This window comes from Erythrolamprus reginae, chromosome 5, assembly GCF_031021105.1.
Source record: "Erythrolamprus reginae isolate rEryReg1 chromosome 5, rEryReg1.hap1, whole genome shotgun sequence".
Lineage (NCBI taxonomy): Eukaryota > Metazoa > Chordata > Lepidosauria > Squamata > Dipsadidae > Erythrolamprus > Erythrolamprus reginae.
In genome coordinates, this window is record NC_091954.1 from 91,645,469 (window position 1) to 91,663,790 (window position 18,322).

General features: G+C 38.0%; 1 protein-coding gene across 4 annotated transcripts in view; it reads left to right on the forward strand.

Moving 5' to 3' along the window:
• The window catches only part of MME (membrane metalloendopeptidase), a 122,597-nt gene that overhangs the window by 95,763 nt on the left and 8,512 nt on the right, over window positions 1-18,322 (forward strand). For all 4 annotated transcript variants that reach the window (XM_070753477.1, XM_070753474.1, XM_070753473.1 and 1 more), the window contains exons 15-20: window positions 921-1,001; window positions 5,257-5,360; window positions 10,256-10,314; window positions 11,974-12,093; window positions 13,118-13,251; window positions 15,173-15,238. In XM_070753477.1, coding sequence (XP_070609578.1) covers window positions 921-1,001; window positions 5,257-5,360; window positions 10,256-10,314; window positions 11,974-12,093; window positions 13,118-13,251; window positions 15,173-15,238 — 564 coding nt within the window. The remainder of the gene's footprint in view (window positions 1-920; window positions 1,002-5,256; window positions 5,361-10,255; window positions 10,315-11,973; window positions 12,094-13,117; window positions 13,252-15,172; window positions 15,239-18,322) is intronic.

Here is an 18,322-nt window from a genome sequence, read left to right on the forward strand (position 1 = left end):
CTTCCGCACCACTATAACGTGGAAATCGATTAGCGCGGGAGGTCTTGGAACGTAACCCCCGCGCTAATCGAGAGATCACTGTAGATCCTTGGAACAAACTTCCAGCAGACGTGGTTGGTAAATCCACAGTAACTGAATTTAAACATGCCTGGGATATATATCCGAATTTAAACATGCCTGGGATATATATCCGTCCTAAGATAAAATACAGGAAATAGTATAAGGGCAGACTAGATGGACCATGAGGTCTTTTTCTGCCGTCAATCTTTTATGTTTCTATGTATTGTCCTGCATTTTGACCTCTGGTTTACATTTAAAAAATAATAACATATACAAAAAGATCACAGTGTCGCTTTTTTGAGTGCCTAATTCAGTTATTAGCTTGACTGTTAAAAAGTTCTCAGTATAACTTATTTCCAGAGGTCTTCTGAGAATAAGATAGATAGAGAGGACCACATATTGTTTACTACTTTAGAGTTTCTAGAGGAAAGGTAGTCAATAAATTTCATAAATATGTAAATAGATCTTTGTGTGGCTTTAGCATCAATTCTGAAAGCAAAAATGGGTAATTGGTAATATGAAAACACAATGTTTTTGTCATTCATGAACTCAGAGTGAAAATTATTACATTTTATTTAAATGGCAACAAAGAAATTATTCTGCATTCAAATGGAAAAAGAAGAACTAGAGAGCGATTCAGAAATGTTGCCTGAATTGATTATATTTTGTTACGGTATTTATCTATTGGAAAACCCCCAAAAGAACATTTAGGAAAATGCCAGGATTGGACAATAGCATCATGATCTGCTTGTAAAAACTAGATCTGATCAAAAAATGTTGTAAGTTGACAACCTGTAACTATTTCCCGTGCTGTCTCAATTTACAATTTGATTCCAATTCATTTTGCATCATTTTTTTAGGCTGTGGCAATTAAAGAACGAATTGGCTATCCTGATGAGATTCTGACAGATATTGAGAAATTAAACAAGGAGTACCAAGGTGTAAGTCTTCATTAAATGTATTGTAAACAACAGACATTATGTATCCATACTGAAGGTGTAAACTGTAAAAAAAAAAAAACCTCATAAAGCTATATATACATACACAGGAAGAAAAACATATAATGCTTTTGCACAGACCTTATTAATTGTAAAATCCTGCACAATTTTAGTAATCATCCACTATTCTGGACATACACAGAAATAGAATTCACGGCTATGGAGTCAGGAGTTTTAAAATTGTCCAAAGTTCAATATTGTCCTTAAATATTGTGGTTTGCCTACCCCACATTTATTGAGGACCTGTGGAAGGATTCCCCAATAATAATCTAATTTAATTTAATTTATAAAACACAAAACTATGACTATTATTTTATGAAAGCTACATTGGTAGAGACATCTCTGATAAAGGATTTAATGGGAAATTATGCCATTGCTATTTTTTAAAGCCAGTAATTTTTTATTGTTTGATTAAAGCAGGAAGTAAAAATCCAATAATAATAATTAAATAATAATAATTTATTAGATTTGTATGCCACCCCTCTCTGAAGACTCGGGGTGGCTCACAACAACATAAGCAGTGTACAAATCCAATTTTTAAAAAATACAATTTAAAATCTTTATAATAAAATAATCACACAATCCAATCAAACCATACATCAACTTTGATAATTGGTGTGTGTCAATTTACCCATGCCTGGCGGCAAAGATGAGTTTTAGTGACTTACAAAAGGTGAGGAGGGTGGGGGCAGTCGTAATCTCTGGGGGGAGTTGCTTCCAGAGGGTCGGGGCCGCCACAGAGAAGACTCTTCCCTTGGGTCCCACCAGACGACATTGTTTAGTCGAAGGCCAACTCTGTGGGACCTAATCGGCCACTGGGATTCATGTGGCAGAAGGTGGTCCTGGAGGTATTCTGGTCTGATTCCATGTAGGGCTTTATAGGTCATAACCAACACTTTGAATTGTGACCAGAAATTGATCGGCAGCCAGTGCAGGCCACAGAGTGTTGATGAGACATGGGCATATCTGGGGAGGCCCATGATTGCTCTCGCGGCTGCATTCTGCACGATCTGAAGTTTCCGAACACTCTTCACAGGTAGCCCCATGTAGAGAGTGTTGCAGTAGTCGAACCTCGAGGTGATAAGGGCATGAGTGACTGTGAGCAGTGACTCCCGGTCCAAATAGGGCCGCAACTGGTGCACCGGATGAACCTGGGCAAACGCAATGCAAGATTAATGCTATTATAAAAGGTTACAGAAATTAGCTAAATTAATAAGCTATAAGGTGCATCAGTTGTGGCCCTACCTAGACAGAGAGTTGCTGCTCACAGTCACTCATGCCCTTATTGCCTCAAGGTTCAACTACTGCAATGTTCTCTACATGGGGCTACCTTTGAAAAGCGTTCGGAAACTACGAATTGTGCAAAATGCAGCCACACAAACAGTGCATATCTCTCCAACACTGGTCTACATTGCAGTCTGCATTGGCTGCCAATCGGTTTCCAGACACAACTCAAAGCATTGGTTATGACCTATAAAGCCCTAAATGTCATGAGACCAGAATACCTCCGAGACCACCTTCTGCCGTATGAATTCCAACGACTGGTCAGGTCCCACAGAGTCAGCCTTCTCCAGGTTCCGTCAACCTTCTCCAGGTTCTGTCAACTCCAGGTTCCGTCAACCTGTCATTTGGCGGGGCCTACGGGAAGAGCCTTCTCTGTGGAGGCCCCAGCCTGGAATCCTCTGGAATCAATTCTCCCCGGAGATTCATACTGCCCCCACCCTCCTCGCCTTCCGTAAGAGTCTGAAGACTCACTTATGCCGCCAGGCCTGGGGCCATTACATCTCACCCCCTGGTCAATGAATGTATTGAGAGAAGGTGGAGTGAATGGCATGATTGTTTTTAATGGGTTTTTTGGGGGGAGTAGATTTTTAATTAGTTAATTGCATTTAAGATATTTTGTACTATATATTGTATATGTTGTGAGCCGCCCCGAGTCCTCAGAGAGGGGCAGCATAGAAATCCAATAAATAAATAATAATAAAATAGTTATGCCAGAAAGCTAGATATGTTATTATGTTGAACAGCTGCCACTTTCTATTAATTAGGAGATATCTGAAAAAGTGCAGCATTGCTTGTTTGTCTTCCGGGTTTCTGGATGATCAGCTGTCCTTTGCACACGCAGAAGTGCCAAAAACTGCTGTGCATATGCATACCAGCCAGCAGATTATCCGGTGTGCATGGACACTAGAACCTGGAACTTCACCTTTTTTGCAGTGCGGCCACAACAAGTGTGCACACGACATTTCTACATGACTTTTTCGGGATTCAATGCCGAAAAGCTTTGTCATCACTGCCCTCGAGGAACCCTTGTTTTATAATATTTTACATCCGCAAAGTTGACTTAATTACAAATTAGAAACATTCTTATGGATAGTTCTTAAAACCTAGCCTGGTTCAGTTGAGAATAATCTTAACTGCTTTTTCTAAAAATCTGATTATGATACTTAGCTAGGAAAAGGCTTCATACACTTCAATCAATGAAGCTATAAGATCACATTAGGATGAGTTGAATTTATATCCTAATAACTGAAACTAGAAGGATAAAATATCAAAAAGATGCATTTTGCAAATTGACCTTGCAAAATATAGAGAATATTAAAACTGATTTAATGGTCTGAAGGATACCCACAAATATTGCTAATGTTACCATTAGAAATCTAATCAAATAAAACAATAAAAAGCCATTTTCTGGTTGTGCAGTAGAATACATCATGATAGCGAATTGATAAGAATATTCACAGATCACAATTTTCACCACTGTATTCAAAATAGAACCCTATTCTGACTCCATCAGCTGTTAGCCGACATGTATTAATTGAACATTTATTTTATTTATTTATTTATTTATTAAATTTGTATGCCACCCCTCTCCGTAGACTCGGGGCGCCTCACAGCATGATAGAAACAATGTACAATACAAATCTAATAATACAAAGTTAAAAACCCATAATTTAAAAAACATGCACACAACACACCATACATAAATTATATAGGCCTGGGGATGATATTTCAATTCCCCTATGCCTGATGGCAGAGGTGGGTTTTGAGAAGTTTATGAAAGGCAAGAAGGGTGGGGGCAATTCTGATCTCTGGGGGGAGTTGGTTCCAGAGGGCTGGGGCCGCCACAGAGAAGACTCTTCCCCTGGGTCCCGCCAAATGACATTGTTTAGTCGACGGGACCCGGAGAAGGCCAACTCTGTGGGACCTAACCGGTCGCTGGGATTTAGTTAGACTTTGGGACACTGTTTCTACTTCTACGTATTAACTCTAATGATTGATCAATCAATCCAATATTAAAATAACTCTTAATGTATACGTTCACAATACATTCTTGTTTTATTACTATTCCAGCATTATCCCTTTACTGTAGGATATTTATAGTATAACATTTGAACTACTGGAGTTTGTGGCTAAGTGAGCAGAGTTAATTGTGCAGACATTTTGCTCAAAAGTCTTATTCTTCTCCACTGTGCAGAAATGGGAACATCAATTTGTTGTTCACCCATGTTTCTTGCTCGCTTCTCTTTATTTTTTAAAAGGAGAAACAAGGAGAACCTGTAGGCATACTCAAACAAACTATAGTGATTACAGTTAAAGCACAACATATACTGCTCAAAAAAAAAATAAAGGGAACACTCAAATAACACAGCCTAGATCTGAATCAATATTCTCATTGAATATTTCATTTGCACAACAGCTTGTGAAATTGATTGTCAATCAATGATGCTTCCTAAGTTGACAGTTTGATTTCACAGAAGTTTGATTTACTTGAAGTTATATTCTGGGTTTTTTTAAGTGTTCCCTTTATTTTTTTTTGAGCAGTGTATAATACAGTTGCTATTCTGTGTGATAAAATAGATAAGAAATTGAGAATCCTCCAGGAATATATAGGGCTTGCACATGCTTATACGTCAACTATAAATATAAGTCCAATATTCAACTCTCTCTTTCTCTCTGATTGTGATTATACAACACATTTATTCATAGTTAATTGAATCAATATTTATTAAATAAATTAAATTGCCTTGTTTTGCACAATAAACTGTACTTCAAGCTAGTCACAATGGCTATGTTTATATAACACACCTAGCTATAAACTAGCCAACTGTATTTTGCCCAAATATTTTCCACAGTTTCTTTGTATATTTTTGTATGTATAATAAACATTGCTCGTTCTCTCATATTTTTATTTAAGTTGACCTACAAGGAAGAAGAATATTTTGCGAACTTGATTGAGAACTTAAGATTTGGCCAGAAGGAAAGGTTAAAGAAACTTAAAGAAAAAGTGGACAAAGATGAGTACGTATTTACATAGTTAGAATTTAAATATGGCTTGTTGAGCATTTGTAAGAACATCTGTTTGTAATCAAAAAGACTACCAACTTTATGCTGTAGTGATCATTCCTTATGCTAAAAGGGAAATATGTTCCCCTGGAATGGATGGCTTCCCATAATTAAGATTAATCTCTCCACTTTGCATTCCTTCCTCAGTCCATTCATTGTTGCAGCCATCGCTGCCAATTTCTTCTGTGTATTTTTGAGAAAAATGTTTGTGTATTCCTACAAATATATACTTCTAGAATTCCTAACCTATCATTCACTCCTGAGTGTGGCTGTTGGGCTAAAAATAGTACCTTTCCCTGTTGTGAAGAAATATTTTAAAACTCCATCTGTAGCACTAGAAAAATCTCCATGAACTGAGATAAACATAGTCATCTGGGGTCATTTTTCTGAAATTTTTCCCTAGAGCTCACATCTGTTTTGTTAGTTCTGTTACCTGACAGATGTGCAACGGTGTGAGAAGAAATCCACATGTTGAGAAAAATCCCTCCTAAAGGACCTATTATAGAATGTGTCTATAATAGCACAGTTGTGTGATGTGAGCAATTTCTATTTGATTAATAATTCTGAATGATGAATGCCTCCCAAATAATATGCAATCTACTCTATAATTTCCAACAAGCTTTTTGGGGGAGCATCATTCCAACCTTCATTTCTTTCCCTAGAAGAAAAAAAATTGCATCTTGCAGAAAGGGAAATGACTAGTAAATGAAGCAAAAGCTTTCTGATTGGATGGAATGCTTTGGTAGTTTTTTCCCATCAGTAATGAGGATAGAGTCCACAATCAATTCTGTCATTTCCAGCTCAGCCCCTTTATATGCTGATGATCCACTGTCTTTTCCTATATAGAAAGGCACTACTTTTTCTCCTTTGAGTAAGGAACTGAAAGTAAAAAACTTAATAGGCTAAGGCGGATTGAGGCAAAATCTTGAATGAGTTGGATTGTACAGATAAAGCAGAATATTTGTAGCTCAGGGTTGAAATGAGGAGCTCTTGAGCCCAATGACAACTCTAGTCATAGGCATTGGGCAAGAATATCTCCGGGACCGCCTTCTGCCGCACGAATCCCAGCGACCGATTAGGTCCCACAGAGTTGGCCTTTTCCGGGTCCCGTCAACTAAACAATGCTGTTTGGCGGGACCCAGGGGAAGAGCCTTCTCTGTGGCGGCCCCGACCCTCTGGAACCAGCTCCCCCCAGAGATTAGAACTGCCCCCACCCTCCTTGCCTTTCGTAAACTCCTTAAAACCCACCTCTGCCGTCAGACATGGGGGAATTAAAACATCTCCCACGGGCCTATACAGTTTATGTATTGTATGTTTGTGTGTATGTTTGCTTTTAATAACGGGTTTTTTAGTGTTTCTCTTAAATTATTAGATTTGTTATATATTGTTTATTATTGCTGTGAGCCGCCCCGAGTCTACGGAGAGGGGCGGCATACAAATCTAAGAAAATATATAAATATATAATATACATAGTCCCTATGCATATGTGAATGAATGCACAGGGATTATTTTCTGATATTTAACCTCATACTCCAAATATATTTGGACTAAAACTTCCAGAATTCCCTACCATCATTGAGAAAGCTGCTCAGAGATAACAATTGTAATATAATTATCATTTATGTGCTATTGCTGGCTCATTTAATTCCTATTCCATTCATTTAACTGTGATGGAAGTATGTTTGCAGTAGTTCTCAGAGATTAGCTGGGACATTATGTCCTTTTTTAAAACAAGATAGTAGTAGATGGGATGATATTCAGAGCAGCCAGTGTTAGTATATCAGTAAGTGGTTTTATATTTTATTATAATATTATAACAAAATGAGCTTTTGACAAATGATGCGATGTGAGTCTAAATAACATAAGGGAACTGTAATATAGTGATAATGCATCAATTCACCAAAGAACTCCTGTATTTACGGTACAACAATGGGAAACTATGAAAAATTAGTATTAATAGTACTGGTATGCATAGGCGTAAATAATGTCATGGAATAAGTCCAAAATCTTTCTGAGGAAGAAATATGATCTTGAGTATTTTTATATGAAGAACGTCATATATTATTAAGTATATGAAACCAATTGCACAACTGCAAACTACCAAGTTAGTCAAATACTTTCTACAGTGGAAAAACAAGTTTGTTACCTTGATTAGGAGAAGATTAAAATTAGTTTCCATGTAGGCCATGGGGAATAAACAATAAAGTAATCCAAAGAATGCTTATTTACTGTCTGGATTAATTGAAAGTAAGCCAATAAAAATGTTTATTATGAATAAATAGTATAACTAGGTTGAAATAATAGCAAAATTGCTCTTGTATTTGGTTGATCAGCAATTAACCAGGCAGAACATTGATTATTGTTCAAAGCAGAGTACATCTTTAAAACATATCTGTCAATATGACTTTGGTGTAATTCCCTAATTATGGATACATTTAAGTTACTTTATTTCTCACGTAATCCTAAAAATAAAAGAATTGTCAGCAATGTTTATTCAGTTCCAAGATATTGCTTGAACATGTTCAAAACATTTCAGGTCAAATTCCATCTTTAGGGCCTAGTCCAGGGGTAGGCTGATAACAGGGGTGGGCTGCTAGCTGGAACACTAAATTGGACTCGCCGCCATGGCTAGCAGAGCCAGTGTGATTTGGCTTCTGCACCTGTGGAGGTAGCAAAATTGTGCATAGAGCCACAGGTGCACCCATGTTTTGGCATGCGCGGAAGCAAAAAAACCTCACCAAAACACGGGCGCACCTGCGGCTCCATGCATGATTTTGCTACCTACACAGGGGCAGAAGCAAAATTGTGCTGGCCCCGCTAGCACTCACGAGCCGCGGAGGCGAGCCCAATTTAGCGTTCCGGATAGCAGTGCACCCCTGGCTGCCAATTAGGCTTTCCGGCAGCAGCCCACCTCTTGCCTAGCCCTTCTCTTCCTTCCATTATTGACAAATATAATGGAAAGCTAACAGATTTATGTGGTTACTGCATATTTATTTATTTATTTGTTTGTTTGTTTGTTTGTTTGTTTACTTACTTATTTATTTATTTATTGGATTTGTATGCCGCCCCTCTCCGGGGACTCGGAGCGGCTAACAGCAACAATAAAACAGTGTACAATAGTAATCTAATATTAAAAACTATTAAAACCCATTAATATAAAAACCAAACATACATACATACATACCATGCATAGAATTGTAAAGGCCTAGAGGGAAAGAGGATCTCAATTCCCCCATGCCTGATGGCAGAGGTGGGTTTTAAGTAGCTTGCGAAAGGCAAGGAGGGTGGGGGCAATTCTAATCTCTGGGGGGAGTTGGTTCCAGAGGGCCGGGGCCGCCACAGAGAAGGCTCTTCCCCTGGGTCCCGCCAAGCGACATTGTTTCGTTGACGGGACCCGAAGAAGATCTACTCTGTGGGACCCAACTGGTCGCTGGGATTCGTGCAGCAGAAGGTGGTCCCTGAGATAATCTGGTCCGGTGCCATGAAGGGCTTTATAGGTCATAACAAACACTTTGAATTGTGATCGGAAACTGATAGGCAACCAATGCAGACTGCGGAGTGTTGGTGTAACATGGGCATATTTGGGAAAGCCCATGATTGCTCTCGCAGCTGCATTCTGCACAATCTGAAGTTTCCGAATATTTTTCAAAGGTAGCCCCATGTAGAGAGCATTACAGTAGTTGAGCTTCGAGGTGATGAGGGCATGGGTGACTGTGAGCAGTGATATATAGAGGAGTGCCTTAGGAAAAACAGCTCAGGGTTCATTGCAGGATTAGGCTTGCGGCTTATTTCATCTGAGGGAGGCTCATTTACAGTGATCCCTCGATTTGCGCGTTCTCGATTAGCGCGAAACGCTGCAACGCGGTTTTTCAAAAAATATTAATTAAAAAATAATTAATAATAAAATAATCAAAATAATAATCAGTCTTCTATGTTTCTATGTTTCTTTAATTTAAAAGCTTGCGAGGATCATTTCCCGCACGCACGCGCACCATCCACCACCTACCCTCTCCTCACACGCACACACAGCACGTTTGTTTCGGACGTCCAACCTCCTCCACAATTCCCGTCTCAGGGTTGCACCTTCGGGGGCATCGGAGGCTGCCAACTGAGCACGACTTGCCAGAAGTTTCGTGACTAGAGCGCGTTTGGATAGGAAAAGACGGATGGGGTGGGAAAGGGCGGGAACGAGGACGGGCGACGGCGATTGTCTCATCTTCCCGAGCGAGAAGAAGAAGAAGAAGCGGTGCCAGTCCCGCCTTCCTGTTGAAGGGATAGGGCTGTCCGGAATTCCCTCCCTGTCACAGGAGAAAGCTTCAGTTTCCCCTTTGCCTTTACCCCATCTTCGGCTCCTCGCTGCTTCCGCGCTGCGGAGCAGATCAGCTGTTGGGCGGCTGAAGGAACCTTCCCTTGGTCTTCCCCGCCGCCCACACGCAAACTCCACCATCTGCGCATGTGCGGCCATGAAAAAAAATGGCGCGCATGCGTAGATGGTGTTTTTACTTCCGCATCCAGTATAACGCGGAAATCGGTTAGCGCGGGAGGTCTTGGAACGTAACCCCCGCGCTAACCGAGGGATCACTGTATTTATTAAAAAATTGAAAGATTTGCTTCAGATTGATACAATTTATCATCCCATCCCAGCCAAGATAACAAACAAGCACGCAAGCAAATAAAATGCTGTAGAAAGCTGAAGCCTTTTCATGGTTCTTCTTTCAATCACCAGAAATACGCCGTTTATGTGTTTTTTAAAATAATATCCAGATTTAAAGGAATTAAAATCTATTGTGTTTCCTCCTCCCATGGACTTTAACTTTAACATTTCCATGCAATAATTAAATTTTCTGCAGATGGATAACTGGAGCTGCCGTTGTCAATGCATTTTATTCACCTAGCAGAAATCAAATTGGTAAGTGAATATTACTTAATCTAGGCTTCCCTACCTATTGCCCTCCAGATGGGCTTTCTACAATTGCACTCAATCAAGCTGATGAGGAGTTGTAGTCCAGCACATGAGGAGGGTGTTAGCTTGGAGGAAGGTGGTCTAATCACTTTGGAAGGAGAAAGTAATTTTTTTAATCTCCGGTCAAATCTCAGCTTCATATGGATGATGATTGGGTCAGGATTTGGAATTTATCTCCTTTCTATCTACTTGTTTATAATTTCTATACTGAAGCTCAGATACTGTTTCATGCTTTTTAGACATCTCGTGTTTTTAACCAGAAGCTCAATAACTTGCTATGTAGAAGGCTGTTCTTATCTGAGGTGGTTTTATAACCTTTCTCTCTTTTTCTCTCTTTTGTGGTTTACTTTGGCTACTTGCTTTAAAGGTCTGGGTTGGAAAGGAAATGTCTATTTAATTCTGTTTTCCTCTGGAAATTGTGAAATATCAACCTGATACATTCAACAGAGCAAAAAACAATTGGAAGGGAGAGACATTCCCCAGAGCATTGATTTCATTTCTCATGTTAGAGGGAGGCAATCCTTTTTAGCCCAAAGGCAGCATTTTAAAAATGATTATAGAAAAATAACATTCCCAAGTGAAAATGGCACTGGAAATCTGGAAGCCGTTTTATGCAGAAGAGTTGGAAGTTTAATAGTATTCAGTCTATTTCCAACTTCTTTGTGTGTAAAAAAATATGTTGAAAACTGTTAATATTACTACTCAGTCTCTGCAACTAAATCTCTGAATGTTTTGAGTTTGTTTAGCCCTATTTTAACTGAACAAATTTAGAAGAGCTAGTGCTGTTATGTAATCACAACACTGATTGATGTTATTACCTCAATCTGCACGAGTCAAAAAGAGGGCGGGGAAAATATTTACTGACCCCTAACATCCTGGACACAAACTGTTATAACTCCTACCCTCAAAACGTTGCTACAGAGCACTGCACACCAAGACAACTAGACACAAGAACAGGTTTTTTCCTAACGTCATCACTCTACTAAACAAATAATTCCCTCAATGCTGTCAGACTTTCTACTAAATCTGCACTTCTATTCTACTAGTTTTTCTCATCATTCCTATCACCCATTTCCTCCCAGGTTGACTGTATGACTATAACTTGTTGCTTATATCCTAAGATTTTTATTAATATTGCTTCTTCATTGTTTATTTGACCCCTATGACAATCATTAAGTGTTGTACCACATGATTCTTGACAAATGTATATTTTATTTTATGTACGCTGAGAGCATATGCACCAAGACAAATTCCTTGTGTGTCCAATCACACTTGGCCAATAAAATTCTATTCTATTCTATTCAAAGATCCCATGGAAAATTGTAAAATGCCTTTTATAAGCCAATGAGCAGTTTTTAAAGAAGAAATGAATAACTGAGGATGGGTGTTTTATCCAAAACTACCTCACCAGTGTAACATCAAGAAATTGAAAATTAAAATTTAACACTAATTAGTCAACTGCAAAGAATTATTTTCACCAGCAAAAAATAACTATTTTCATTATTTTCACCAGTTATTTCCTTGCTGGGATTTATTCTGCTTTAAAGTTCTACAGGTCTACAAGATTATTAACACTGAAATCCCTGGTCTCATCTTTCTGTATAGTTTTTCCCGCAGGGATTTTACAGCCACCCTTCTTTAGTGCATCACAGCCTCACTCCTTGAATTTTGGTGGAATTGGCATGGTCATTGGACATGAAATCACCCATGGCTTTGATGACAATGGTAAGACCCCCAAAAAAACCCAAAACCAAACAAGATTTCATAAACGTTGTATGTTAAGAACTCAATGGTGGGGGAGAAAGATATTGCTTTTATTTTTTTTCAATAACATTTGCATTAGGGGGGAAAGGGTACTGTACTTTACCAATTGAAGAGTGAGTGAGTGAGTGTGTGAGTGAGTGAGTGAGTGGTGCAGGGGTGGGCTACTGCCCGGATGGGGGGGAACGCAGTGCGGTAGATTATCTCAGGGACCGCCTTCTGCTGCACGAATCCCAGCAACCAGTCCCACAGAGTGGGCCTTCTCCGGGTCCCGTCAACTAAACAATGTCGTTTGGCGAGACCCAGGGGAAGAGCCTTCTCTGTGGCGGCCCCGGCCCTTTGGAACCAACTTCCCCCAGAGATTAGAATTGCCCCCACCCTCCTTGCCTTTCGTAAGGCAGCAAACATGTTACTTTTTTAATATAGAAAAGTATGTGGCATAAGGCACAGCTCATGGAGGTCAACTTATGATAATCTCTTTGAAGTTACAATTGTGCTGAAAAAAAAGTGACCTGTGATTGGTCCTCATAGTTATGACCATCACCAGCATCCTTATGATCACATGATCATGAACCAGGTGTTTGGCAAGTGGCTTGCAATTATGAAGATCGCAGCATCCTGCAGTTCATGTGATCACCATTTGACCTTTTTACTTGGCTTCCAAGAAGCAAAGTCAATGAGAAAAGCCATATTGGTGTAACAAGAGTGGCAAAAAAAAAGATTGTAAAATTGGGTAGGGTCACATAATGACTCACTTAACAACTCATCATTTAATGAGAGACGTTTTGGTCCCTATTGTGAACATAAATTGAGAACTATCTGCACAGCAATTCCTGCTTTGCATATATTGGATCCTACCTTGAACTCTTTAGGAAAGTTTTCTAAAAGAAACCTTGCACTCTTGATATGTTTTACTGTGATGTTTTTATTATCTATGTCTTTCTCATTGTTATTTATGCATATTTCATTTGTATATATGTTATTTCAGGTAGAAATTTTGATGCAGAAGGGGACCTCAAAGACTGGTGGAGTCAAGAATCTGCAAAGAATTTTAAAAGTCAATCTCAATGCATGATATATCAGTATGGAAATTTTTCATGGGATCTAGCCGGTGGACAAAACGTATGTGGGTTTTTTTTAATACAAAATTTATAATGTATATTTTGGATGTGCCCTTTTATGTCATTATGCAACAAAGCATATCTAATTAGGGGAACAGTTCCTGGCGGATTGGATGTCACCTATCAGACTGATTCTCAAATTTGTTTCCTGAAAGATAAGTTCAACATTTGGATGGTTGTCACTTCTCAAGATTCATCTGCTAGAATTCAAAGATAGCATAGAAAAATGGACATAATATTAAACTGATGCAAGGCTGGGATTATCAGGGAGACTGGCATACACATCTGAAATATGCATCCACACTTACATACAGACACAATCCAAAATTTTCCCTTCAAGCTCTTCTGTCCTCATCAGCTCACATTCCTGAAAAGCATAGATGGAAGCTTGTTTGCTTTTAATTGAATAAAATATTTATCTGAAGTGTAGAACACCTGCTTTATTACAGCTGTGGGTTTTTTAAATTAGTTTGATCCTTATTTGTTAGCCTAACCTAACTTTGGTCTTTGGTTAACTGGTATAACTGAAAATTTCTGACAGCACCATTGTCTAATGTTCATATATTGTTTTAAAGGTAATTAAGATTTAAAACGTGTGTTTTTAATGAGTAATATGTAGATAGAATGTATTTTAAAGAATTTATTATATATTGCAGCTATAATTTAAGAATACTTAAATACAAAAGTACTCAGGCATTTTGATTTTAAGTTTATTCCATCTCTGAGAGTTTTAAAATTTTAAATGTGGGGTACAAATTTGAAAGGTTTACCACCAGGTTCAGTTCTCAAATATGCTGTGATTAATTAAATATAAATTTTTCAAGCTTCTCTGCAAAGTAATGTTGGGAAAGGTGGAAAAAGCCCATGGAAGCAAAAATTTGCTAATATGGGCTCTAGGGCTGTATGCATGCTCTGATCTGTTCATCTTGTTTTGCTTTGCAATTATGGATAAAAATCAGAGACATCGTTTTCTCCCATTTTCTTACAAATATGGGGAATAAGTCCAAAATTACCTTAATATATTTTTTTATTTAAAAAGGAAGATTTCCCTCAATTTTTCCCCTTCTACACACAAAAGACTCCAGCAAGCAGGAATTAATTCCTACCCTACCTTCATATACAGGAAAACGTTATCTGCTTTCTATCATGCTCACATTTATTACTAAAAGTGGGCTATCTTCCAGATTAGTAGAGAATCAAAGTATCAGCAGTTCAATAAAATGAGGGTTGTTTGTTTTGGTTAACTGGAATTTTGCTTCATCTAAATATATTATAAAACTATACTGTTCTCACTACAGTAGAAAATATTGATCAATTATTTAAGCTTATATGCCCTTAAGAGTTGGGGTCGTTTATTACGGGAATATGTAAATACAAAAAATATGTATTCTTAAGACAACAATGTTAAGTTCCATCATTTTCATTCCATTAACAGCCTATAAATGTCCATCTCTGCACTTAAATGGAGTTTTTATTTTGAATTTCAAACTCCTTCATTGTAACTGCATGTCCTTATGGAAATTCCTGGGGATGGGCTTTAAGAAGCATAATAGTCATTTCCCAAAATTCAGCTTGAGATCTATGCAATATGGCTTGTTTATTTTGTGCACGCAAAGGACCAATTTTTCTAGAAGATGGAATATGGGAAGAAGGAAAACATGCATGTTATGGAGAATTTGAACCAGGTGTGCAGTAGATCATATTACAAATCTTCCTTTTTCTGTGGGAACCCTTTCATAAAAATCAATAACGAAACATTTCCCTTTAGATTTCATATTTTTTTAAATTCCATTTTGATCTTGAAGGCATTCATTGTTCTTTTTGGAACTTGATCATTTTAAGTTAGATAGCGAAAGAAAAAAATAGAAAGAAAAGAAAACCAAGATCAATTTTCATTTCTTCGGGGTTTTTTCCTCTTTCAGCTCAGTGGAATCAATACTCTTGGTGAAAATATTGCTGATAATGGTGGCATTAGACAAGCATACAAGGTGAGAAATGGCTACTTTCTTTTTCATCACAACTTAAATGATTATCTATATATATTCAGAACATATTCATTGAAATACATGCTTCCAATGGTACTTCTTTGACACAGGTTTGGTTTATTAAACCCCTATTTTTTTTTCCTCTATATAAAGTTACATACATCACTTTTTAATGCATAGTTGGCAATTGTATCTTCCAATTCTGCTCTCTCCAACTTTTCTCTCTTCCTCTCTTTTATTTTCACATCTTTCAGAAGCTCTTCACCTCTGGTGCATGTCACCATTATTTCCAAAGTTCTGTATACAATATACTGTGAAATGGGAATTCTACACTTGCTTCCTCAGTCAGTTGCCCTCTTTTAATATAATAGATCCATCATCCCCAGCCAGGATAAGAAAGATAATACTTTGCAAATCTGCTAAGATCCATGAATTTGTATGGGTTTAATGGGCCCTCAAAGATACATTACTCCATTATTTCACCTAGCATCTTCTCAACATTCCATCATGTTCTTGTTTCTTAATTTTGAAAAGCTGCTAGGCTGCTTACAGAATTAAACATACAATTCAGAGTTGCTACTTATGAAAAGTAATCAATAGATTTGAGGTTATAAATAATTTGTTCTAGTGAATTAGACAAACTAGTGGGAATTAATTTACTGAAATATCATTTAATGAAAAAATTCCTAGTGATGGAAATGTAATGGTAGTAATGCAAAAAATACTTCCTACCTGATATTTATTTATTTACTTACTTATTTATTTATTTACTTGGATTTGTATGCCGCCCCTCTCCGAGGACTCGGGGCGGCTCACAGCATATTCAGAAAAACAAGAATAATAGCAATCCAATTAATACATTAAAAAAGTCTTTTAAATTCTAATTAAAAAGAAAAAAAGCATGAATATAATTCATTCAACAATCAAACTAAAGCATTCATTGGTCAGGGGGGAAGGTCTAAGGAACTCCAGGCCTGGTGGCAAAGATGAGTTTTTAAACTCTTGCGGAAGGCAAGGAGGGTGCGTGCAGTGCGAATCTCCAGAGGGAGCTGATTCCAGAGGGTCAGGCCCCCCACAGAGAAGGCTCTTTCCCTGGGTCCTGCCAGCCGACATTGTTTGGTCGACGAGACCCTAAGGAGACCAACTCTGTGGGACCTCACCGGTCGCTGGGATTCATGCGGCAGAAGGCGGTCCCAGAGATAGTCTGGTCTGATATTGCTTTTAAAATTTTAATTAAATGTGTACATATTATCAAGTTAACTAAATGTCTAGGGTAAAATACACTCCAGCATGGATTGCACTTTTTAAAACTCTTATTTTTACACATTTTTACATTTTAAAAGAATTTTCAATCTGTAAACTATGATGACTTTTACCAGAATAAGATACCTAAAAGTCTTTTTTTTTTCTTATTAACTGTATATTACATACAAGTGCAAAGTGATTCCTATGGGCAACTTTTACTAATGGTAAAATATATGAGTTCATTCATACATTCGTTCAATGTACTTGCTTTTACATTTAACTTTATACTTTATGGAAGGAGTTGTGGGGCATCACATTTCACCAGGTAACATACTGATATGCATAGAATTGTATTCTTTCTCATTATGATTCCTCATAGGCAAGGGAATCAAATTGGGAAGACAAAGTATAGAAGATTGAGCCCAAATGTTGATATATTGGAAGTGTGAACTGATCTGAAAAAAAATATGATGGGGGTAAAAGTTGTGGCAGAGCTGCATAATCCACAAAACACAATTTTCATTGTCAAGTAGAAAAAAACTGACATTTTAGAACAGATTGAAAACCACTTTATATTTTATGTGGCATGCCTAATTGAGAATGTGTAAGGCCAACTCACAATGAAATTCTCTTGAGAGTGTGATTTCCAGTGGTATTGTGTTGGATAGGAATTATATCTTCAGTCCCTTAGTGTTTAATCTGGCAAATAACCTGAGTAATCAAGATGTTGCATGATCTTATTGATATAACAGAGATGGTATCCATGGTGGACATTAATATGATAAGAGAAAAGAAGTTTTTAACATTTTATTCTTCTGTTAGAACCAGACAGGATTGGTTCAGAATTACAAAAGGATTTTGAAACAAGCATAGATAGAAATGAAGTTTGGAGAAATGGCCATTTGAGATATTAAAAATGGTAGTAAAATACTCATGTGGCATTTGCTCCTGACCACATTATCTACCAGTATCCAGTATGTATGTTTGCATATGTTTGTGTAACAAAACAAGCTGGCAATGCAAGCAGCATTAAAAAAAATCACTGACAAAGTTGGTTTATTACTTTAACTCTGTTCTATTAAAACAATGAATGTATGAATGGTGTCTTTGCTGCCTTACATGTCAGATAATTTGTAGGAAGACACAGGTTTTTTTGCACAGGTTCGTCTTGTGCACCAGTTGCAGCCCTACCTGAATCAGGAATCTCTACTCACAGTCACTTATGCCCTAATCACCTCACGTCTCTACTATTGCAATGCACTCTACATGGGGCTACCCTTGAAAAGTGTTTGAAGACTACAATTGGTCCAAAACATACCAGTGTGAGCTGTTGTGAGTGTACCTAGATACACCCATGTTACACCAAAGCTCTGGGCACTGCATTGGCTCCCAATAGGTCTCCAGACACAATTCAAGGTATTGGTTATCACCTTTAAAACCCTACATGGCTTAGGACCAGATTATGTATGGGATCGCATTCTGCCGCATATGTCCCAGCGGCTGGCTAGGGCCCACAGAGTTGGTCTTCTCAAGGTTACTTCAGTCAAGCAATGTCAGCTGGCAGGACCAAATGGGAGGGCCTTTTCTGTGGTGGCTCCGGCTCTATGGAATCAACTACCCCTTGTGATCTGCACAATCCCCACTCTTCTGTCCTTCCGAAAAGCTGTAAAAACTTGTCTTTTCTGGAAGGCCTGGAGCCGGTGAACAGTTCCATCTTATCCCAGATGAATGGATGAATGTTTTAATTAAGGTTTCTTAAAATTGTTTTATTTTTTAATCATTGTTTTATATTGCTGTTCGACGCCCAGAGTCCATAACGAATTGGGCGGCCTACAAATCCCA